Raw genomic sequence first — 25,609 nt, 5'->3', positions numbered from 1 at the left:
GTTGACCTGGGAGATCGGAAAAATCTCCACTCTTAACCCACCAGGCGGCAGCGACCGGGATTCGAACTCACGACCTCCCGATTAGGAGGCCGACGTCTTACCACCACGCCACTGCGCCCGTCATTTTAATTGTCATTTAGTTATGTGCTCAAACTCTGCAGTTCGCGCTTTCGAAATCGTTATTATTTAAGGTTCCTGATGCTTTGTGTTGAGTGTAATCATGGCTGTTTCATCACTAATTATTCTGTTGGCAGTTTTAATAAACAGTTCAAAACGTGCAATAGATTTTGTGTATGAGTTGTGACAGAAAAAATGATAGATGCTTTCATCAGTGTTGTTCCCAAGTCAGAAATAAAAGGTCACTGTTTGCAAAATTTAAACATATCAATAGGAATGCCTTGTTGTAATGTTAACAGGCAGATGTAAGCAAAGTACATCACAGAAGAAAAACATATAACAGGATGTACATATACACACATTAACACATACAATGCAAACTGCGATAAGTCAACGAATGTGTATTTGTTCAACAGCTCATTTATTTGTCAAAAACAAGAATAAAATTATACACATACACCTTCAGCAATGATGTTTTAATGTGCGCACTTGTTCTTAAATCGCTTCCCTACACTTACCATATTGTTCGAGTCCAAAACCTACTATACTTTGTTCAGTAAGGGAGATTTGACAAAAGGGATGTTGTACAGAGTTGCGAGTGGGACCTCTCTGTAGAGGGTAACAAAAACGGGAAAAAAAGACAACTTACAAGTATGTACAAGAATAAAGTTCTTGCAAAGAATACACTTGCAAAAGGTCTATTGTTTTCAGGTAATGGCAGAAATGCACTCAATGCTGGATTGATCTGGGGCCCTACTACACTCTAAATGAACATGATGGGAATTGCACACACTCACTTATTTGAAACAGTTTGAGAACGGCATTCAAATGTTCTGTTTTGAGAGTTAGCTGCTGTGATCATCTTTTGTGTGCTGAATGAACTGAAAAAGTAAGCTGTTATGGGCTCTCAGTGTGTTCTGCATGATCTGTCAATGTTCTAAATGCAGAACGCTTTCAATAGTCTTGCCGACGTTCTTTCCAGAACAGCACAGTGAAAGTCTGCTAAGATCACAATAAATGCTCTATAGTTTACAGTACACTAATTGAGGTCTTTTTAAATCTCTGCCATGAAACAATTTGAGAACACAAAAAAGTAATTTGACCACTTGCAAGTGTACGGTTCAGATTACCAATGATCTGTTTGAAAGAAAAAATATCGTGTGCAGAATTATGGCACACATATTTTGGTAGTCTTACATTTCACCTAATCATTAACAACATAGAGATCCATATTTAGTATGTTTAAGTTATCTTTTATGTTGAAATCATTGTAAATGTTAGGGCAGAAATGATGTCATAAACACACAAGCTACACCAAGATACCTCAAATTGAAGAAGATTAATGAAGCACAGAAACAACAAATTTTAGTTAAAATTTCAATCAAATGTACACTATCAAGAAAACAATCGTAATTGAGTAGAATCAGAACCAGTGGCCTTTTGGAGAGAGTTACTAAGCCCTCTTCCAAGCATAACATTTTTGGCAAAATAAAGTCAAGACAGAAGAAAATAAATGGCATGCATTTACAATGCAACAGGATTTATTGGGGAACTAATTTACCCCAGAGAAGTGAAACAAATACAGATTAAAACAGAGAACAGTTCTTTGAAATTATTTTGATGTACATGATTGCATAGATTAACTGTGTTGTTTGCAATGTTGATCAATGCCACACACAAATTGACCACTTACAGAATTCATGTACATACATATCACAAACTGGGAAGGAGCGTGATTGACAGTTTGAACTGTGCATGGTATTACAAATTACAATGCTATATTTACTCTGTCATTAGAACTCAGTATTAGAAGCAAAACATAAAACAAATGTCATCGATTTCAAGACACGACTGACAACTTTTAAAGCAAAATGATATAAAATGATTTGAAATTTTCAATGAGAAATAAATGATGACATTATTGTAACCTATTAACAAGAAGAGCAAACGCTCGATCGAGTCACTTTCGCAGTTCTGAATATTATATGAGGCATCAGATGGACAGGAAGAAATTGCTATTCACAACACAATACAGATGTAAATAATTTGATGTAAAGAATAATCCTATAAAGTTTGAATCAAATCCGATGAATAGTTTCAGAGATATGATATTTCAATTTTTTTCCTTCAAGACATACCTGTGACCTTGAAAAAGGTCAAAGGTCACCAAAGCAGACGTCAAAGTGTGGAGGTCACTGGGAGTCACGTTCACATAAAATTTGAGCCCGGTCACTTTTATAGTTTCCGAGAAAAGCCCAACGTTAAGTTGTGTGTTGCCGAACAGAAAAGGCTAGTTATCTCCCTTGTTTTTCTGATAACGTTCGTAAAAGGCTACAGATGTAAATACTTTGATGTAAAGAATAATCCTACAAAGTTTCAATCACATCCGATGAACTTTGTCAAAGATATAAAATGTCTAATTTTTCCTTTGACGCTGACCTGTGACCTTGAAAAAGGTCAAAGGTCAACGAAACCATCGTTAAAGTGTAGAGGTCATTGGAGGTCACGACTAAACAAAATATGAGCCGGATCGCTTTGATAGTTTCCGAGAAAAGTCCAACGTTAAGGTGGTGTCTACGGACGGCCGGCCGGACGGCCGGCCGGCCGGACAGACTAACACTGACCGATTACATAGAGTCACTTTTTCTCAAGTGACTCAAAAAAGCTTAATTGTTTTCTATTTATCCTCCAGAATTAGCTTCCCATCAATTGAACATGAATAACAACAACAGGCACTTGTATTGTGGAGAGGAAGTCTTATTATAATACCTTACAACCACTCATCTCAAAAGGTTATGAGTGCAGTCACTGGAGGGTAGTCACATGCTTTGTGCGCCCTTCAATTACTGCATGCACTCAAAATATTACATTTCGTTTTCACCAGTATCGCTATAACATTAACAGCGATCGTTCAGCGATTACTAACTCACAGTACAAAAGAGGGTTTGAATGGGAGATAATGGGCAATGCAGAACTCTTGAATAGATTAGTGACGATCCAAGTGATCAGGCTTGTGTCAGACTGCTTTGATTAGTCTGAGATAGAACACCTGATTGCATTTTCTGCTCAGCTCTGTTCCGGTCATTGCAGAGGTATCTGGCGTCCAAATATTTAGAGTGTACGAGGCACACTTTTGTCGGTCAACATAAAATGTTTAGTGCGTGAACTTTTTACTCTATGAAATAAGCCAAACACGCATACATTTGTAGTGGATTTGACCAAATTTGTTCATAGTACCGGACCTTGCATAATAACACAAACCAGGCCTCGGTCGAGTCTCAAGTGAAATTCTCCTTTATCCGATACTGACAACGATTTTCAAAACACATACTTGATATTCTTTAGTTTAGCTGCCGAGATTGAACCAGTACACATCTGTCATGGGTGATTTTACATACACACATACTCTTTAGTTTAGCTGCCGAGATTGAACCAGTACCACCCAATGATTGCTTTCTGCTTCTTGCCATTCACACAGTGTCAGTCTGGCTGGTTCACCATCCATTCTTGCGTTAAAAAGGGTAAATCCAAAAACAAAGAAACTGCCAGCGTTTTACCACGAAGGGCCATATCAGGGCGGTGCTGCTTTGACATATAACATGCGCCACACGCAAGACAGAAGTCGCAGAACAGGCTTCATGTCTCACCCAGTCACATTATTCTGATTATTCTGACACCGGACCAACCAGTCGTAGCACTAACCCCATAATGCCAGACGACAGGCGGAGCAGCCACTAGATTGCCAATTTTAAAGTCTTAGGTATGACCCGGCCGGGGTTCGAACCCACGACCTCCCGATCACGGGGCGGACGCCTTACCACTAGGCCAACCGTACCGGTCAGAGCTCAGTGACAAGAAGAAAAAAGAGTTGGTGAAATCAAAGGTGTTCAATGAGCAAAAACATACAGAAGGAAGGCTGTTCTCTTAAAACGTTTTATGTTAATGTAAATCCAATAACAAACGTTCCAACAACCTACCTTTCTTGTTTTTTGATTTTAAAAAGGGTAAGCCTGCCCACAATCAAGTTGCGCATTAGAACAAGCAGGCAGCTTCATGGCTGCAGCAACCCTTACTTCATTAGAATGTTTTCTTTGTAAGTGTCTGATGAGCACACTTTGAAATTGGCCACAATATAGGCAAGGTCGTTTCGGTTTCTTGGAAGAAATGTTTGGCAGTCCGTCTGAGGCAGGTGGCAGTCCATTTGAGGCAGGTGGCAGCTCATCTGAGGCAGGTGGCAGTCCGTTTGAGGCAGGTGGCAGTACATCGTGTTTGTCTGGTATTTCTGAAAAAAACAAAATATGCAAAAAATCCTATTACAAAGTTTTCAAAGATCAAAGCAGCTCTACCCAAGAAAAAAATGAAAACTGAACAACGCTTCTTGAAGAATAACCATGTGATCATATTAGGCATAACCAAAACCAATATCAACGATTATGAAAAGTGATCGCTTCCTGGAAATAAAAGCCCAGGTTCAGATCTTTATGTTCACAACAAAAAGGAGCATGGTAAAAATTTCAAAATGGGGGAATGTTGCAGCAGCTTAACTGAACATTTAGTAACTTTTGCCTGGTCTTTGCAAGACTGGTGAATAACGTGTTTCACAAATATACAATTTCCCTGGAAACCATGGACTCCCAGCATTTTCCTTAGAAACAAATGAAGCTGCATAAGGCAGAGATGCGTGTGTGTGTGTGTGTGTGTGTATGTGTGTGTGTATGTGTGTGTGTGTGTGTGTGTGTTTGTGTGTGTGTGTGTGTGCATGCATGTGTCAGACATGAGGTGAGGAAGCTTTTGAGACCATGTTGCCAGTTTTGGTGAATGCTATTTTTAATTGCTGTCCAGTGTTGTTTTCAAAATTGATGTTTTTTACATTTAGTCAAATTTTGACTTAATGTTTTAACAAAGATGGGAAAATGTAGAGCATGTACAATTCTGTCCACACGAAACTGTTTTCTTGATAGTACACTAGTTGATTGCAACTGCATATGCAAATGTCCTGAACTATAGTCTATAGACAAGTCTTGCTTCTGGCTCAGGAAAGCTGAATTTTAGGTAAATTGGCAAATCATGAAAGGTTGCAGTCATAGAGTCACTACTTCTCAGTTTCTTTCACGGACTTTTACCTTGGCATGTTTTCTTCCTTTTTGCAGGTGGTGACAGCATTGAGTAGTAGTACATGTAGCTTGAAAAAGGTGTGCCATCAGAATCAGAATCACTCTCCGGATCGTAACTGTAGTCTTCATCCTAAAACAAAATATTCACAGTTAAGTTATAGTGATGTCTCTGGCAAGGCGGAACATGCCATCATGTGAAACTCTTTTTTTTATTTTTTATCTAAACATCACAAATGAAAGCTCAAAACGTATTTGTCAGTAGATCTGGAAATCTGGTCATAGGTCCTTTTGAGTAAAACTAAAAGTACTTGGAGGAAGGAGAAAAAATTATCACATTCACACTATTTGACTTGTAATGCGTGTGTGTTAAAGCCCCAGTCCGTCCCAAATGGTTTACAGAACGATTCAAATCTTTTCATGAAAAAGCAGTTCTAACCTTATCGAACACACTTGCAATAGCATTTAGTGAATAGCATTAAATGACACAGTTTTTTTGTTTAGCTCGAGTAAACCACACACCTGTTTTCGTGGTTAATCTAACCCCTGAGCCATCGTGAACCCATGTGATCTACTTTCCCTTTTTCTCTCACAATTTAGTAGTCAGTCCTTGATTTCAATGCGACTCGCTGTATCTGCCATGGCTCGTTATCTAAAACGCAACAAATGGCTGCGAGTCACACGAAGTGAATGGTGTCGGCTGACCGTTCAAAGAAACTGGCGACATGCTGAACATTCGTCTGCTACGAGAAACACGTTTTGCAGGACACGCTTCAGGGCTAGTTTTTAAACTTTAAAATCTTCGAGTTTTACTGATTTTGTCTTAATGAAAAAAGAATTATTTAAGAATATTTGTGTAACAAGCTGTCAATTTATTAGTATAAGTTAGGTCTAGCGCCAAAACGAGCCATCCCATTGTCTGATCAGACAATCCGGCTGGCCACGCAAAAATAAATTCGTTCATAAGTGCTCGCTCTTTTCGGAGGGCACCTACGATGTTCTCAAGTGGTGAGTGTTGAAATGCAAGGGTGTTTGTACTGTGTGTAAAAGCCTGACAGTGTCTGTGATGGTTTACGGGAAGCTGCGTGTGCCTTTAAATTCAACAGGGGACCTAGGTTGATCAAATGTCGTCCTAAAGCTCTAATCATGCAATACTTTTCTTATTTTCAGTCGCCCTAAGGTTTGGTGCTTCTATTTAAATCTCAAATTGCTTAACTTTGTCATAGAGTGAGACTGCAAGTCGCCCACTCGGCCACTATGGTCCCATTAATAGTCGTGTTCAATGTGCTTTTGACACAGATCATCATAATGGTCCCGACTCTCCTCAATTATGCGCTTATCTTGTGTCTTTTCTGGATTACACAGATACTGAAGTAAAATGCAAAAAATCCTTAAAATGTGACCCTCCACCACGAAATGAGTCACATGTCACCTCGCGCGGTTCTGCACTAGGCTTAATATAAGTCCAGGGAGTGTCTGGTAACAGTTTGTGGGTCACCTTAATCACAGGCTTATAAAGTTAAAAAGTCATCCGGAGAGTCAAATTCAGGAAGTAGGTAACCCGTGAGTTAGTTCAAATCGCGAGGCTTTTCGTACCTGTCATCTCCAGATGAGGCTGGTTTTATCGGTACATCTCCAAATGAGGCTGGTGGTAGCGGTACATCTCCAGATGAGGCTGGTGGTAGCGGTACATCTCCAGATGAGGCTGGTGGTAGCGGTACATCTCCAGATGAGGCTGATGAGAAATAAATCAGGTCATCTTTTTACTGACACAAACTTTGAAAGGAATTCCTGTTCACGAACCGCCTTTTTCTTTGTTGTTGTTTTTACATGATGGAAATTGAGCTTTCCACGCTTTGAACAGATCAATACAACTGATCTCGTTTCGTCACTTCATACGAGACTCGCCACGTCATGTCACAAAAGTAGAAACTCAAGAAGTTTAAGAATTGTAAGGCGGCCTTCTGTCATTTTCAAGGGTACCAATTTGAAGCCAATATTTATTAACCAACATGAACCGTAGCCTACCGTACAGTCTAACAGTGTGAAATGTGAATGAGGGTCGCATCAGCAACTTTAGCCTATTCATTTCACCCTCCGGATGGACGGTCTTATCAGACACTGATTTAGTGATAAACACGTAGTATCGATGCAGGCACACTCATTTTCGCAAACAAGCAGTTGCTTCATAAAATAGGTACTTAACAATTGTGCAGCAAGCTGGTTTTAAAAGTGCATGCATGTTCTGCTGTGCAGTGACTTGAATGAGAAGCATTTAACAAGGGTAAAAGATCAAATACGGTGATGCCACACGCTGAAGAATAACATACCTGGAGTCCTGAGCTGCTGCTGAAGGACAGTAAGGTCGGTGGGAAGCTGGACATTGTTGGGAGACGTAAGACGAGACACAGACTGCGCTGGCAACATCATTGCTTGAGGTGCCAAGGCAACGGGGTGCCAACCAGCCATCGAGAAAACCAGACTTTGCTGACTTGTTGTAACCATGCCTGTCAAACAAGTACAATGTATATCACAATGGGCACAAGTCTGTTTTATGTGGGAAAAAGTATAGCCAGTGTTGTTGCCAGCCTAAGAAGACAATAGGTCATTTGGACCTCCCTAAAAAAAAACCAATAAGTCCAAATGTCCTGGCTTTAAAAAAACAATAGGTCCAAATTACCATGCCGTAGTATTATATTGATGAAATTTCCGCTGTTTGCGCCGTTTTCGATAATTAGGTACACCGGCTGGAACGGGTATTTCCGTAAACGCAGCCTCGAGTGTCAATGACGACAAACACAGAGTCAATGACGACAAACACAGAGTCGGCACCGAGTGCATTTTTCACTCGTAGCAAACATGAGCATTTCGATCGGGGTTTGTTTTCCGACTTTGCAACTCCCATTCCATTCATTGCAGACCTTGTCCGCCTTGTACGAATATGTATCGGTCAGTTGACCACCAAAACGTAAAAACTATCGGTCCATCGACCGGACAAGGCTAGGTCCAATGCGTCAAATCAGAAAGGAATGCGTCAGAGACCGAAGACCAAGGCCTGGCAAGAACACTGTATAGCATGTTAAATTCTTTACACAAGAAACTGTTTCCTTGATAGTACAATAAATGATTGCAACTTGACTAGGAAATGTCCTGAACTATAGACCAAGTTGTGGTTTCTGGCTCAGGAGAGTTGAATCTTAAGTAAATTGGTCATCCATGAGTTAAGTAAATTGGTCATCCATGAGTTGTCGCAGTGAGTGAGTTACTACTTCTCACAGTTTCTTTCATTGACTTTTACCTTGGCAAGTTTTCTTCCTTTGTGCAGGTGGTGACAGCATAGGGTAATCGCAGGAAGAAGGTGTGCTATCAGAATCAAAATCACTCTCCGGACGGTATAAGTCTTCATCCTAAAACAAAATATTCACAGTTAAGTTAATGTGATGTCTCTTGCAAGGCGGAGCATAGAATCATGTGGAACTTTTATTTAAACATCACAATGTAAACCCCAAAGAGTATGCGTAAGTAGATCGGAATATCGAGTCAAAGGTCCTTTTCAGTAAAAGGACTTGGAGAAAGTATGAACACATTCACACCATTTTTGACATTATCATATATATACTGTTCAAAAAAAGAAACGCATAGCTTGTAATATTTGGTTAATTTAGTTATATGGCTACAAGGATATCCACCAAACTGCAGAAAATGTTTATCTGGTCGTCGACCTTTCGTCCATTGCCACAAGTGAGCTCTGCACGTGACGCATGCGTTATCAGTGGCTACAATGTCAAAATTGCTCATTTGGCATGACCACTCGTCATGCTTCAGTGTAATCTCGTGAAACTCGGGGAATATTGAGCTCTCACCATGTCTTCCAAAACCCATAAAAGCGGATTGTTCGCCACAAAGAAATCAGACGACAATTCAGCGACGAAAGATGGCCCGATTGAGCAGAGAAGACCGCCAAATTGCATTGGGTCGTTTACAAGCAGGCCAAAGTCAAAGTGCAATCGCCAGGCACTTCCACGTGTCCCAGGGCACCATCAGTAGACTGTGGGTCAGGTTTCAAGCCACTGGCTCCGTTGCTGACTTGCCACGAGCGGGAAGACCAAGGGCGACAACTGCTGCTCAGGACCGTTTCATACGGCTCCGCCACCTCCGGAATCGTTTCCTGTCGGCCTCATCTTCTGTCCAGGCTCTCCCCGGGCCACACCGATTATCGGACCAGACCGTGCAGTACCGCCTGCATAAAGCTGGTTTGAGAGCTCGCAGACCTCACAGAGGAGCTGTCCTCACCCGCCGCCATCGCCAGAACCGAGTGCAGTGGGGCAACCAGCACCTTCGCTGGACCGTCCGGAATCACTGGAGACACGTGTGGTTCAGCGACGAGTCCTACTTCCTGCTCCAGCGACATGATGGTCGGAGGAGGGTCTACCGGAGAGTAAACGAACGTTACGCGCCCAACTGTGTGGATGAGGCACCCATTCATGGTGGTGGAGGCGTCATGGTGTGGGGGCGATCAATACCGCTGGAAGGAGCACCCTGGTGCACGTCCAAGGGCGCATAACTGCCCAGCGATACGTGGAGGAAATTCTGCGCCCACACGCCCTTCCTCTTCTGGCTGACCAGGATGCCATATTCCAGCAGGACAACGCTCGCCCGCACACAGCACGACTCACCACCCAGTTCCTCACCGACCACCATGTCCAGGTGCTTCCCTGGCCATCCATGTCGCCAGACATGAACCCGATAGAACACCTCTGGGATGAATTGGACAGACGTGTGCGCAGGCAAGAAGAAGCGCCAGCAAATCACCGCGATCTATTGCAGGCACTTCAGGAGGAGTGGGACACCATCCCACAGCAAGATATCCGGCATCTGATCCAGTCCATGCCCAGAAGGTGCCGGGCAGTTGTTGCTGCTCAAGGCAGTCACACCCCCTACTGACTTGACAGCCTCGGCACCCAATCGTATTGATTGACTGATTGATTTGAAGATGCAAATGAACTGTGTGTGCATTCAACTGTGTCCATACCAAAATTCAAACAAATAATCTAAATATTGGATTTTCTGTTATTTTTTTCGAAAAATAAAACAAATTTGGCAAGTAGCAACTATGCGTTTCTTTTTTTGAACAGTATATATAATATGCGTGTGTGTCAAATTCCACAGGGGAGCTAGGTCGAACATATGTCATCCTAAAGCTCCAATTCAGCAATTGTACAATACTTTCAATGTATTTTCTTTCGCCCTAAGGTTTGGTGCTTCCTTTCAAATCTCAAATGTCATTTTAGTGACAACCCAGATCCAATTCACCAAATGTCGCCCTAAAGCTCCCATTATACAATACTTTTGATTAGGGCGACCAAAAATATAACATATATTGTGCTAAATCCTACAGGGGAGCTAGGTCGACCAAATGTCGTCCTAAAGCTCCAATTGTACAATACTTTCAACTTATATTCTGTCGCCCTAAGGTTTGGTGATTCTTTTCAAATCTCAAATTTCATTTTTACTGACAACCCAGATCACATTGCCTATCAAGCAGACATACAAGCTAATGTCGACACATGCTTCCAGACAAATTTGCAATAACAATAGAACCTTTTCCCATAATACCATGGCAGCTTAGTACACCTGCCTTTCCTTGAGTCTCCACAATCATCATTCTGATTATTCTGAGACTATGATGCATGCTGGGTGTGTTTCTGCGGGTTGCATTGACCCGAGTTGGACATTGGCGTCAGGATCAAGTCCAAGCATGATTTTGAGGGCATATGTACTCAGAATACTGAATAGACCTCAGTTTAAAATCTCATCCCAAAGAGTAGTGAGACACCGCCCTCCATGTGGGGTCAAGTTAACAGCAGTGTACAACTCAGACAGTCACTTATCCAAGTACTGCCTAGGCTCGGCATTGCTTAACTTTGTCATTGAGTGAGACTGCAAGCCGCCCACTCGGCCACTATGGTCCAATAAATATTCGTGTTAAAATAAATGTGATGCTTTTGACACAGATCATCATAATGGTCCTGACTTGCCTCATTTATGTGCTTATCTTGTGTGTTTTTCTGGATTACACAGGTACCGTAGTTAATGTCCAACTATCCTAAAAATTAACAGTTTCTTGGTGGTGAATGCAAGTACGTGTAAGAATGTTGTGCCTTTTACATACTTTCTTTTTATTCTAAATTCAACCAATATACATGTGTATGTGTTAAAGCTTACAGGGGAGTTAAGTCGACCAAATGTCGCCCTAAAGATCCCATTATACACTACTTTCCACTTAGGATGACCATAGTATTTGTGCTTCCATTGGACTGACAATAATTACCCCCGGGGGGGGGGGGGGGGGGGTGTGGCGGGGCCCAATTCCCATTTCCTGTGAAAAGTTAAAAAAGTCATCCGGAGAGTCAAATTCAGGAAGTAGGTAACCCGTGAGTTAGTTCAAATCGCAAGGCTTTTCGTACCTGTTCATCTCCAGAAGAGGCTGGTTTTATCGGTACATCTCCAGATGAGGCTGGTGGTAGCGGTACATCTCCAGATGAGGCTGGTGGTAGCGGTACATCTCCAGATGAGGCTGATGAAAAAAAATCAGGTCATCTTTTTACTGACACATACTTTGAAAGGAATTCCTGTTCCCGAACCGCCTTTTTCTTTGGCCCAGCTGAGGATCCACCTCTTTGTTGTTGTTTTTGCCTGATGGAAATTGAGCTTTCCACGCTTTGAACAGATCAATACAACTGATCTCGTTTCTTCACTTCATACAAAACTCGGTCACGTCATGTCACAAAAGTAGAAACTCAAGAAGTTTAAGAATTGTAAGGCGGCCTTCTGTCATTTTCAAGGGTACCAATTTGAAGCCAATATTTATCAACCAACATGAACCGTAGCCTACCGTACAGTCTGACAGTGTGAAATATGAATGGGGGTCGCATCAGCAACTTTAGCCTATTCATTTCACCCTCCGGAAGGACGGTCTAATCAGTCACTGATTTAGTGATAAACACGTAGTATTGATGCAGGCACACTCATTTTCGCAAACAAGCAGTTGCTTCATAAAATAGGTACTTAACAATTGTGCAGCGAGCTGGTTTTAAAAGTTCATGCATGTTCTGCTGTGCAGTGACTTGAATGAGAAGCATTTAACAAGGGTAAAAGATCAAATACGGTGATGCCACACGCTGAAGAATAACATACCTGTAGTCCTGAGCTGCTGCTGAAGGACAGTAAGGTCGGTGGGAAGCTGGACATTGTTGGGAGACGTAAGACGAGACACAGACTGCGCTGGCAACATCATTGCTTGAGGTGCCAAGGCAACGGGGTGCCAACCAGCCATCGAGAAAACCAGACTTTGCTGACTTGTTGTAACCATGCCTGTCAAACAAGTACAATGTACATATCACAATGGGCACAAGTCTTTTTTATGTGGGAAAAAGTATAGCCAGTGTTGTTGCCAGCCTAAGAAGACAATAGGTCATTTGGACCTCCCTAAAAAAAACCAATAAGTCCAAATGTCCTGACTTTAAAAAAACAATAGGTCCAAATTACCATGCCGTAATATTATATTGATGAAATTTCCGCTGTTTGCGCCGTTTTCGATAATTAGGTACACCGGCTGGAACGGGTATTTCCGTAAACGCAGCCTCGAGTGTCAAAGACGACAAACACAGAGTCAATGACGACAAACACAGAGTCGGCACCGAGTGCATTTTTCACTCGTAGCAAACATGAGCATTTCGATCGGGGTTTGTTTTCCGACTTTGCAACTCCCATTCCATTCATTGCAGACCTTGTCCGCCTTGTACGAATATGTATCGGTCAGTTGACCACCAAAACGTAAAAACTATCGGTCCATCGACCGGACAAGGCTAGGTCCAATGCGTCAAATCAGAAAGGAATGCGTCACAGACAAAAGACCGAGGCCTGGCAACAACACCGTATAGCATGTTAAATTCTTTACACAAGAAACTGTTTCCTTGATAGTACAATAATTGATTGCAACTCGACTAGGAAATGTCCTGAACTATAGACCAAGTTGTGGTTTCTGGCTCAGGAAAGCTGAATTTTAAGTAAATTGGTCAACCATGAATTGTCGCAGTCAGTGAGTTACTACTTCTCACAGTTTCTTTCATTGACTTTTACCTTGGCAAGTTTTCTTCCTTTGTGCAGGTGGTGACAGCATAGGGTAATCGCAGGAAGAAGGTGTGCTATCAGAATCAAAATCACTCTCCTGACAGTAGTCTTCATCCTAAAACAAAATATTCACAGTTAAGTTAATGTGATGTCTCTTGCAAGGCGGAGCATAGAATCATGTGGAACTTTTATTTAAACTAAAACATCACAATTTAAACCCCAAAAGGTATTTGTAAGTAGATCGGAATATCGGGTCAATTTTTGAAAAAGGACTTGGAGAAAGTATGATCACATTCACACCATTTTTGACATATATATATACATGCGTGTGTGTTAAATCCCACAGGGGAGCTAGGTCGATCGACCAAATGTCATCCTAAAGCTCCTATTGTACAATACTTTCAACGTATTTTCTTTCGCCCTAAGGTTTGGTACTTCCTTTCAAATCTCAAAAAAGTGTTGTTGTCTGATGTTGATGTCGTGTACCAAAAAGAAATAAAAACGTGTATAAAAAAAAAAAAACCTGAAAAAATAAAATTCTCAAAAAAGTAATATGTCATTTTTTTTTAGTAACAACCCAGATCCAATTCGCCAAATGTCGCCCTAACGCTCCCATTATACAATACTTTTGATTAGGGCGACCAAAATTATAACATATATATATATATATATATGCATGTGTGTTAAATCCCACAGGGGAGCTAGGTCGACCAAATGTCATCCTAAAGCTCCTATTGTACAATACTTTCACATATTTTTTTCGCCCTAAGGTTTGGTGCTTCCTTTCAAATCTAAAAAAAAGTGTTGCTGTCTGATGTTGATGTCGTGTACCAAGAAGAAACAAGAAGAGCAAACGCTCGATCGAGTCACTTTCGCAGTTCTGAATATTATATGAGGCATCAGATGGACAGGAAGAAATTGCTATTCACAACACAATGAGTCACGTTCACATAAAATTTGAGCCCGGTCACTTTTATAGTTTCCGAGAAAAGCCCAACGTTAAGTTGTGTGTTGCCGAACAGAAAAGGCTAGTTATCTCCCTTGTTTTTCTGATAACGTTCGTAAAAGGCTACAGATGTAAATACTTTGATGTAAAGAATAATCCTACAAAGTTTCAATCACATCCGATGAACTTTGTCAAAGATATAAAATGTCTAATTTTTCCTTTGACGCTGACCTGTGACCTTGAAAAAGGTCAAAGGTCAACGAAACCATCGTTAAAGTGTAGAGGTCATTGGAGGTCACGACTAAACAAAATATGAGCCCGATCGCTTTGATAGTTTCCGAGAAAAGTCCAACGTTAAGGTGGTGTCTACGGACGGCCGGCCGGACGGCCGGCCGGACAGACTAACACTGACCGATTACATAGAGTCACTTTTTCTCAAGTGACTCAATAAAAACGTGTATAAAAAAAAAATCTCAAAAAAGTAAAATGTCATTTTAGTAACAACCCAGATCCAATTCGCCAAATGTCGCCCTAAAGCTCCCATTATACAATACTTTTGATTAGGGCAACCAAAATTATAACATATATATATATATTGTGTTAAATCCTATAGGGGAGTTAGGTCAACCAAATGTCGTCCTAAAGGTAAAGCTCCAATTGTACAATACTTTCAACTTATATTTTGTCGCCCTAAGGTTTGGTGATTCTTTTAAAATCTCAAATTTCATTTTACTGACAACCCAGATCCCATTCTCTATCAAGCAGACATACAAGCTTATGTCGACACATGCTTCCAGACAAATTTGCAATAACAATAGAATCATTTCCCATAATACTATGGCAGCTTAGCACACCTGCCTTTCGTTGAGTCTCCACAATCATCATTTTGATTATTCTGAGACTATGATGCATGCTGGGTGTGTTTCTGCAGGTTGCATTGACCCGAGTTGGACATTGGCGTCAGGATCAAGTCCAAGCTTGATTTTGAGTGCATATATGTACTCAGAATACTGAATAGACCTCCCTTTAAAATCTCATCCCAAAGAGTAGTGAGACACCGCCCTCCATGAGGGGTCAAGTTAACAGCAGTGTACAACTCAGACAGTCACTTATCCAAGTACTTGGCTAGGCTCGGCATTGCTTAACTTTGTCATTGAGTGAGACTGCAAGCAGCCCACTCGGCCACTATGGTCCAATAAATATTCGTGTTAAAATAAATGTGATGCTTTTGACACAGATCATCATAATGGTCCTGACTTGCCTCAATTATGTGCTTATCTTGTGTGTTTTTCTGGATTACACAGGTACTGTAGTTAATGTCCAACTATCCTAAAAATTAACAGTTTCTTGGTAGTGAATGCGAGTACGTGTAAGAATGTTGTGACTTTTACATACTTTCTTTTTATTCTAAATTCAACCAATCTATATATGTACGTGTGTGTGTGTTAAAGCCAAATGTTGCCCTAAAGCTCCCATTATACAAAACATTCCACTTAGGCATAGGGCGACCGACAAGTATGGGTTATATGAAGTCTTATATCGCGCGCGTATCTCCAGACTCGGACTCAAGGCGCCGTGTGAGATGGATTTTTTTACACAATACATCACGCATTCACATCGACCAGCAGATCGCAGCCATTTCGGCGCATATCCTACTGTTCACGGCCTATTATTCAAAGTCACACGGGTATTTTGGTGGACATTTTTTTAATCTATGGCTATACAATTTTGCCAGGAAAGACCCTTTTGTCAATCGTGGGATCTTTAACGTGCACACCCCAATGTAGTGTACACGAAGGGACCTCGGTTTTTCGTCTCATCCGAAAGACTAGCACTTGAACCCACCACCTAGGTTAGGAAAGGGGGGAGAAAATTGCTAACGCCCCGACACAGGGTCGAACTCACTTCCGAGCGCAAGTGCGTTACCACTCGGCCACCCATTGGTGCCTTTTCTCCAATTTCATTAGACTGACAACATCGACCTAGAGGTGGCTAAATCCCATTTCCTGGAAAGTTTAAAAAATAAAAGCGGTCAATTTTCGTCCTGATATGGCTCTGCGTAGTCGGCTGGACGTTAAGCAACAAATAAACAAACAAAAACGGTCAATTTCATTATGGAGGAAACCCGTGAGTAAGTTCAAAATCACAATGCTTTTCGTACCTGTTCATCTCCAAATGAGGCTGGTGGTATCGGTACATTTCCAGATGAGGCTTTTGGTAGCGGTACATCTCCAGATGAGGCTGGTGGTATCAGTACATCTCCAGATAAGGCTGGTGGTATCGGTACATTTCCAGATGAGGCTGGTGGTATCGGTACATTTCCAGATAAGACTGGTGATAGCGGTACATCTCCAGATGAGGCTGATGATAGCGGTACATCTCCAGATGAGGCTGGTGATAGCGGTACATCTCCAGATGAGGCTGGTGGTATCGGTACATTTCCAGATAAGGCTGGTGATAGCGGTACATCTCCAGATGAGGTTGGTGGTATCAGTACATCTCCAGATAAGGCTGGTGATAGCGGTACATCTCCAGATGAGGCTGGTGATACTGGTACATGTCCAGATAAGACTGGTGAAACTGGTACATATCCAGATAAGGCTGGTGATACTGGTAAATCTCCAGATGAGGCTGGTGATGGCGGTACATCTCCAGATGAGGCTGGTGATACTGGTACATCTCCAGATAAGGCTTGTGATACTAGTACATCTCCAGACGAGGCTGGCAATACTTGTACATCTCCAAATGAGGCTGGCAATACTGGTACATCTCCAGATGAGGCCTGAGGTACCAGTACATCTCCAGATGAGGCTGATAAAAAACAAATCATATCTTTTAACTGACAGAAGCATGTGTTGCATATATATATATATTGTAATACAGACCTTGGGACCTCAATTTTGCCATGGAGTTTAACAAAAAAAAAGCTACGTGCATTTTCAGAAAAATGAGAGTACTCCACATAACTTTTAATCATTCATTTCAAACATGCTGCACACACCGTCATTGATAAAAAAAAAAAGATGGAAATCTTTGTTGATTTTTTCTTTAAGAGAAGACCTAATGTCATTAGACATCTGTTTCATCATTGCTGTAGCCTTCTTGCAGGAACACTTAGACTTCTGCGCGATGTTTAAGACAGGAAACACACTTTTGACAGCTTGTAAAATCACATCTGCTGTGCTCAATGACAAATTCATTTTCACTATCAGCTCGGATAACATCGCTTTGGCATGTACTGCACCCTGTTCCTCGGGTAGATCTTTTGCAAAAGACAAAGTCTGTGATGCTCCTCATGCTGGCAGCGGCTTTTCTTGGTGTTGTCAATTTCAGGATCCCTATGAGTCTAGCTTTGACATGCAGTGTCTATCGATGTCAAACTTGGAAAACATACGTTGAAAGGAATTCCTGTTCCCGAACAGCCTTTTTCTTTGCTCCTGCTGAGGATCCACCTCTTTGTTGTTGTTTTTGCATGATAAAAATTGAGCTTTCCACGCTTTGAGCTGATCAACGCAACTGATCTCGTTTAGTCACTTCATACGAGATTCAAAATGGCCATAGTAACAGGTTGTTTTTTTACACTAACTGAGTGAACCGAAAGTAGAAACTCAAGAAGTCTAGGAATTATTTCTCTTTTTTTCCACAGACCGTATCAATCGTAATTTAGAAAATCAAGAGTACAAAATATGGCAAAATCTTACGGGTTCCCTTTTCTGTACTATAAATAGCAATAAAATGATCACAAGATCAAGAAGGGGCATTTACAGGCTTCATGGCCTATCTAATACTAATGTACATTTGAAACTTAGTCAGGTATAGATTACATTCAAAAAGCAGAGGGGTGGACTTTTTCTTGGGTTCCTACCATTGTAAGTTTTTGTTAAAACTTTAAACAATTAAAGTAAAGGTTAATGTATTGGCAAAACAAAGACGAGAACCGAAAAATGCCACACTATGAAAATAAGTATGATAAAATGAAGTCGCAGTAACACTAAGCTTTCAGTTTTATGGGAAAAGTATATATTTCACGACGTTACAAAAACATATTGAACGGAATTGCCACCACCAAGGAATATGATAGCCATGCCTTCAACCCTATTCAACGAAGAGGAAATCTGTATCTGTCAAGTCAATGCTGGTGTCTTGATTACCGCTTTACTGCTTTAAAGAAATGTGCCAACCTTGTGTTTTTTCTTCTGTGACTCGACGGCCTCCAGCTCCTCTTGCAGTACCACAACTCGTTTGAACAGCTGCTAGTTGCGGAATGACAGACTGTCGACCTCCTGCTGGTACTTTCTGTTCCATTGTTCCTTCTCTTTCAGGTGCTCCTATACAACAGGCACAAGAACCAATTGTATTTATGGTCAGTTGACAAAGCCATCTACTTTCAGTACATTTGACACTTTTCAACAATTTAGTCTTATGGTATGAATATTCTTCAAATGGCAAACAATTTTCTAATTACATTCAAAGTTATTCTTATAATTATCATCTGTTAAAAGGCTTTTCTGGTTAATGTTAATTGTAATTCAATCAAGTTTGCGTTTTAATGAAACAGATCCTGTGATTGGTCAGAATGCCCCAACTCATTAAAAATTACCGGTCATTAAATAGAGCTTAAACAATGACCACGAGTTGATTAGTGGAAAATAAACCACGAGTGGGTATTTGCAGCCTCTTGGTAATTCACGAGTGTGCGGAGCAGGTTGTTAATGAATTTTTTAGCTAGTGGCTATCGACAATTAGTCACCGGTAATTTGTAATGAGTTGGGACATTCTGACCAATCACAGGATCTGTTTCATTAAAACGCAAACTTGATTGTATTACAATTGTCGATAACCACTCGCTAAAAAATCCATTAACAACCTGCTGGCGAGGCGTATTGATACAGCCTCAACTAGTCTCGGTTAGCTTTGAGGGTCATTTTACAAGTAGGAAATATGAAGGCCAACGAAATACCGAGACCATAAGGTATGCGAAGTGATGACGTTGAGTACGTGACGTAAGTTAATGCATGAATTCTTCCGGACTACGTCAGTCAATTCCAAAGATCGCTTTTGTGATGAAAAGAATTTGTTTTAGAGTTTGCTGTCCAGAAACCCGTCAAAAAAGAAGGGAAAATGTGTGTGAAAGAAAACAAAACAGGAGCAGAGTGATACGATAGGAATACAGAGACATTTCTTGGGACTTGACCCTTGCAGGTAGGTGGACTGAAAGTAGTGTGTGAACAGAACAGAACCAATTCTGTCTGTTTACAACCGCATGAAAGCAGGAAAGAGATTGTCGTCAGATTCAATTACAATAACATTAACATGCTTCCATTTGAAACTTCTCGGTCTTCATCGTGGATTGACGCCCTCCCAAAGTCTAATTGAAGCCCTCCGTCGCTTCGCTCCGTCGGGCTTCAATTAGCTTTTGTCGGGCGTCAATCCCCGATGAAGACTTCGAAGTTTCAAATGGAAGCATGTTAATCACTTAATGTGTAACTGAACAGGTGGGGGCCTCATCAGATCAAAAAGCTGTGTCTGGCAAGAACCGTAGTGAAGGCATTACATCCGCATCAAAGCGACGAAGGAAAGTGTCCATTCTAGCTCTGCCCTCTAAAGTCAAACAGCAGTAAGTCCACTCATAATAAAGCCAAAATGAAGTATTGCCAGTCATAATTATGATAATATGACTGGCAATACTTCATTTTGGCTTTGATTTTTGTTTGTATGTTTGCTTAACGCCCAGCCGACCACGAAGGGCCATATCAGGGCGGTGCTGCTTTGACATATAACGTGCGCCACACACAAGACAGAAGTTGCAGCACAGGCTTCATGTCTCACCCAGTCACATTATTCTGACACCGGACCAACCAGGCCTAGCACTAACCCCATAATGCCAGACGCCAGGCGGAGCAGCCACTAGATTGCCAATTTTAAAGTCTTAGGTATGACCCGGCCGAGGTTCGAACCCACGACCTCCCGATCACGGGGCGGACGCCTTACCACTAGGCCAACCGTGCCGGTTTTTGGCTTTGAAGGGCAGGCTAAAGGTAGTCACTTTGATTAACTGGAAATAATTCATGCAAGTTTTTGTCTTAGCTTTTCTTACCTGAATTATTGCGTAAAGCCATGAGGACCACTCATCCTCCTACCTCTGGTGTAATGAGGGTAGTAGTCCATTTTTGCCGCAAGTACCTGGATAAAAAAAAGCATACACAATAAAATATTTTGTGTTGCCTCAACGTGCATGTCCACCCCCCCCCCCCTCCCCCATGTGACCATCTTATCAAGTTGCAGATATTGCTAGTGGTCAGTGTGTTCCCAACACAAATGTGACAAAGGGGTGCTGGTTTTTGTTTTATTAGGTTGAACTTGAAGAATTTTGTAGTAATGAATGTTTTTTGTTCACATCAATTTTGACTCGGTTTAAAGACTTTCATCTGGAATGTTCATAGATCAACCCATAAAAGTTTATCAAATTCCCTTACCAATAAATACACTTTAATTTTCCATGACCAGTGGCTGAACTTCTGTAACACTGACATTCAATTACAATAACATTAACATGCTTCCATTTGAAACTTCTCGGTCTTCATCGTGGATTGACGCCCTCCCAAAGTCTATAGTAATTGAAGCCCTCCGTCGCTTCGCTCTGTCGGGCTTCAATTAGCTTTTGTCGGGCGTCAGTCCCCGATGAAGACTTCGAAGTTTCAAATGGAAGCATGTTAATCACTTAATGTGTAACTGAACAGGTGGGGGCCTCATCAGATCAAAAAGCTGTGTCTGGCAAGAACCGTAGTGAAGGCATTACATCCGCATCAAAGCGACGAAGGAAAGTGTCCATTCTAGCTCTGCCCTCCAAAGTCAAACAGCAGTAAGTCCACTCATAATAAAGCCAAAATGAAGTATTGCCAGTCATAATTATGATAATATGACTGGCAATACTTCATTTTGGCTTTGATTTTTGTTTGTTTGTTTGCTTAACGCCCAGCCGACCACGAAGGGCCATATCAAGGCGGTGCTGCTTTGACATATAACGTGCGCCACACACAAGACAGAAGTCGCAGCACAGGCTTCATGTCTCACCCTGTCACATTATTCTGACACCGGACCAACCAGGCTTAGCACTAACCCCATAATGCCAGACGCCAGGCGGAGCAGCCACTAGATTGCCAATTTTAAAGTCTTAGGTATGACCCGGCCGGGGTTCGAACCCACGACCTCCCGATCACGGGGCGGACGCCTTACCACTAGGCCAACCGTGCCGGTTTTTGGCTTTGAAGGGCAGGCTAAAGGTAGTCACTTTGATTAACTGGAAATAATTCATGCAAGTTTTTGTCTTAGCTTTTCTTACCTGAATTATTGCGTAAAGCCATGAGGACCACTCATCCTCCTACCTCTGGTGTAATGAGGGTAGTAGTCCATTTTTGCCGCAAGTATCTGGATAAAAAAAAGCATACACAAAAAAATATTTTGTGTTGCCTCAACGTGCATGTCCACCCCCCCCCCCCACCCCCCCCCCCCCATGTGACCATCTTATCAAGTTGCAGATATTGCTAGTGGTCAGTGTGTTCCCAACACAAATGTGACAAAGGGGTGCTGGTTTTTGTTTTATTAGGTTGAACTTGAAGAATTTTGTAGTAATGAATGTTTTTGTTCACATCAATTTTGACTCGGTTTAAAGACTTTCATCTGGAATGTTCATAGATCAACCCATAAAAGTTTATCAAATTCCCTTACCAATAAATACACTTTAATTTTCCATGACCAGTGGCTGAACTTCTGTAACACTGACATTCAATTACAATAACATTAACATGCTTCCATTTGAAACTTCTCGGTCTTCATCGTGGATTGACGCTCTCCCAAAGTCTAAAGTAATTGAAGCCCTCCGTCGCTTCGCTCCGTCGGGCTTCAATTAGCTTTTGTCGGGCGTCAATCCCCGATGAAGACTTCGAAGTTTCAAATGGAAGCATGTTAATCACTTAATGTGTAACTGAACAGGTGGGGGCCTCATCAGATCAAAAAGCTGTGTCTGGCAAGAACCGTAGTGAAGGCATTACATCCGCATCAAAGCGACGAAGGAAAGTGTCCATTCTAGCTCTGCCCTCCAAAGTCAAACAGCAGTAAGTCCACTCATAATAAAGCCAAAATGAAGTATTGCCAGTCATAATTATGATACTATGACTGGCAATACTTCATTTTGGCTCTGAAGGGCAGGCTAAAGGTTAAGGTAGTCACTTTGATTAACTGGAAATAATTCATGCAAGTTTTTGTCTTAGCTTTTCTTACCTGAATTATTGCGTAAAGCCATGAGGACCACACATCCTCCTACCTCTGGTGTAATGAGGGTAGTAGTCCATTTTTGCCGCAAGTATCTGGATAAAAAAAATCATACACAATAACATATTTTGCAGGGTTCCACATCACGTAAAATTGGAGGTATTATACCCTCTGACCCCCCCAAATCACGTACGAGACGCTCTTTGAAAGGGTGTCGGTAAGTAACAATTATTTTGCCAAGAGGTATAATAACGTACGACTTGAAAGGCAAAAGGGTATGACTTTGATCGTTTTACAAACGGTACGACTGGTTATGTAACGCTTGAGGTTTGTTTTTTGTTTTTTTTCGCGGGAGACTAATTTCGGAAAGCTTCACCGGCGATCTCGACACATGTTTTACTGTCTCCGGGAAGTCGGCGCTGTCAGCGTGACCAGAGTTACTTCCCCTCCGCTATTTTCGGTTCTGTTGGTTCCGCGAAGACCGCGAGCGTGCAAGTTTGCAGACGATCAGTTTTGTCACTGACTTTGTGTTTGAAAAGGCCACGACCAAGAAAGCCTGTTGCAGTTGATCCAAAACAACGAACTTTGACGTTTGCATTTTTGCGATACCTGATTTTAGCATGCTTGGTGACATTCTCTTGACCATTCCAATCACTTCTGTACCCTGTGAGAGAGGCTTTAGTCAACAGAACCGGGGGAAGTCAAAGCTAAGGAACCGACTCTCAGTGGAGAGACTGGCCTAACAAAATGATGATTAAACACGTAGGCACTGACCTAAAGCGTGACATCACTGGAAGGGCGGCATTGCAAGTGCACGGAGCCATGAGGAAAACTAAGGAAATCTGTTGACAGTGGCTGTGACTTGCAAAACAAAACACCAAGACTTCACCCAAAGACTGAGTTACAGAGTAATAATTATTAGAGCCATACAGTTGCAACGCCCTTTCAATGATGCCACGCTTTAGTGTGTTGAAACTTAGATTGAACTGTTGTTGTGGAGAGACACAGTCACAAGTGTGTTGCAGATGTGAATTTCAACAGGCACTTGATAGGTGTGTTGTTAATTTGTAACCAACAACTGAACAGGCAAATAATTTCAAACTTATTGATACTCATAATAATATTCTTGTTGTTGTGGAACTGAACTGACTTTTCATAGCATTACCCTGAATTTTGGGGGAAAATCAATCAATCAATCAATATGAAGCTTATATAGCGCGTATTCCGTGGGTACAGTTCTAAGCGCTTGTCGAAGAGTTGTCAACACAGGACTAACAAAGAAACTAACATCTTCAGACGGACACGAACCCTATCACACACTAGCAAACCCTGGTAAACAAACAACTGTTTAACAACAATGTACACATCAATAGCTAGGTCGAACAAAATAATATTAAGCACAAAGAAAACACCTCTCACAGAGCACAGCACAAGAATGTCTTTTGGGGCACAGCACATCACGTCGAGCATGAAAGTCGCAGCCAGCTACGGGAAGAACTGAGTCTTCAACCTACTCTTAAAATAACTGTGGCACTGCACTGGTAAACTCATAATTGTCAGTTGGTGGCTGGGTTCTGGGTTATTAATAAAAGTTTACTGTTCAGAATTTCAAGCCAGTTTACTTGTTCGTTTTGTGAAAGCTCTCAGCCTCTGACTAGTGTTTTGATACCGCGGTAATTGCTGTAAATGTTTAAGTGTTATCATAGACCTGTATTAGATAAATGGTGTTATTCACTTATTGTAATGCTACAAGCAAGAATTTACACATATGACATTTCCCAATGGTCATAAATTATTTCCTTTATTCAAAGCACTCTCAAATTGACAATGCAATCTGCACACATTGACATCATGCACATGCAAGAACCTGGTAAAACAGCAAAGCAATACACAGAGTCGCCGACAACATGCCATACCCTTTGATCAATCAGGAAAGGGTATGAAAACCCTTTACTTTTATGGTGAAAGGGTATGAATACCCTTGACCTCAGAGCCTGTGTGGAACCCTGATTTTGTGTTGCCTAGACGTGCATGTCCACCCCCCCCCCCCCCCATGTGACCATCTTATCAAGTTGCAGATATTGCTAGTGGTCAGTGTGTTCCCAACACAAATGTGACAAAGGGGTGCTGGTTTTTGTTTTATTCGGTTGAACTTGAAGAATTTTGTAGTAATGAATGTTTTTGTTCACATCAATTTTGACTCGGTTTAAAGACTTTCATCTGGAGTGTTCATAGATCAACCCATAAAAGTTTATCAAATTCCCTTACCAATAAATACACTTTAATTTTCCATGACCAGTGGCTGAACTTCTGTAACACTGACATTATAGTGACAGTCAGTGTCACTGACAAGTCAGCATGCAGCTCAGCACTCGCTGCACTGTGACCTGAGAGTGAGAAACTATACTCTATAGACCCAAATGAAACACAGCACTCTGAACGTTTTCACACGACATATTTTACTCGAATTTGCAAATGTGTTCTTCGGGTTGGTAGACTAAACGCTTACAATTAAGCTTACATCGAAAGAAATCGATGCGCAGAAAGTTCACCTTCGTCGCTTCGACAATGTTCAGAATCAGAGCACTCAGCACTGACTCGACTGAGTTGTGGAGAGAGCGATGTGGAAAGTAAAAATCAGGCTTATGATCAGCATTGTATTTCAAATTACTTACGTATATATTTTACATTGCAAAACAATCAAATAAAGTCATCAAAAGTTGTTTACCAGCAGAGCACATCAGAAAAAATGGCGTCCTTTCACATCTCCGATGAGGGCGGCAGGTCAAATTTCGTCTGACTGTGGTCGAACCATTTGAAGATCAATGGATCCGTGATGGCTCATAGTGTGAATTGTGTATCTTTTCACAAAAGACAAGTTTCGCAAAACGAGAAGAAGCACGAATGGGATACGTATTTCATTATTTCGAGTAAAACAAAATTCCCACAAATCTCATTTTTTTTACAAGGAACACTCTCAGATAAAAATATATTTGACAATTTATCATAGTTGCCCTAAAGACCCCATTTT

At 41.4% G+C, this 25,609-nt stretch overlaps 1 protein-coding gene and 1 long non-coding RNA gene across 3 annotated transcripts in view; both read right to left on the bottom strand.

Moving 5' to 3' along the window:
• LOC138975233 (uncharacterized) overlaps positions 1-25,609 on the bottom strand; it is a 44,330-nt gene that overhangs the window by 5,420 nt on the left and 13,301 nt on the right. The window lies entirely within an intron of this gene.
• LOC138975232 (uncharacterized) lies at positions 520-20,441 on the bottom strand. 2 transcript variants are annotated; one of them, XM_070347888.1, is made up of 11 exons: positions 20,405-20,441; positions 18,489-18,635; positions 16,469-17,118; positions 13,371-13,476; positions 12,426-12,602; positions 11,696-11,805; positions 8,527-8,635; positions 7,559-7,735; positions 6,825-6,963; positions 5,241-5,361; positions 520-4,399 (listed from the first exon to the last, which is right to left on the bottom strand). In XM_070347888.1, exons 1-11 carry the CDS (start codon positions 20,424-20,426, stop codon positions 4,187-4,189), a joined length of 1,971 nt encoding a protein of 656 aa, XP_070203989.1. In that variant the 5' UTR covers positions 20,427-20,441; the 3' UTR covers positions 520-4,186. The 2 variants fall into 2 exon arrangements, with proteins under 2 accessions (XP_070203989.1, XP_070203990.1); XM_070347889.1 differs by lacking the exons at positions 11,696-11,805; positions 12,426-12,602; positions 13,371-13,476.

Source organism: Littorina saxatilis, linkage group LG9, assembly GCF_037325665.1.
Source record: "Littorina saxatilis isolate snail1 linkage group LG9, US_GU_Lsax_2.0, whole genome shotgun sequence".
Lineage (NCBI taxonomy): Eukaryota > Metazoa > Mollusca > Gastropoda > Littorinimorpha > Littorinidae > Littorina > Littorina saxatilis.
This window is presented reverse-complemented; position numbering and strand designations above follow the sequence as displayed.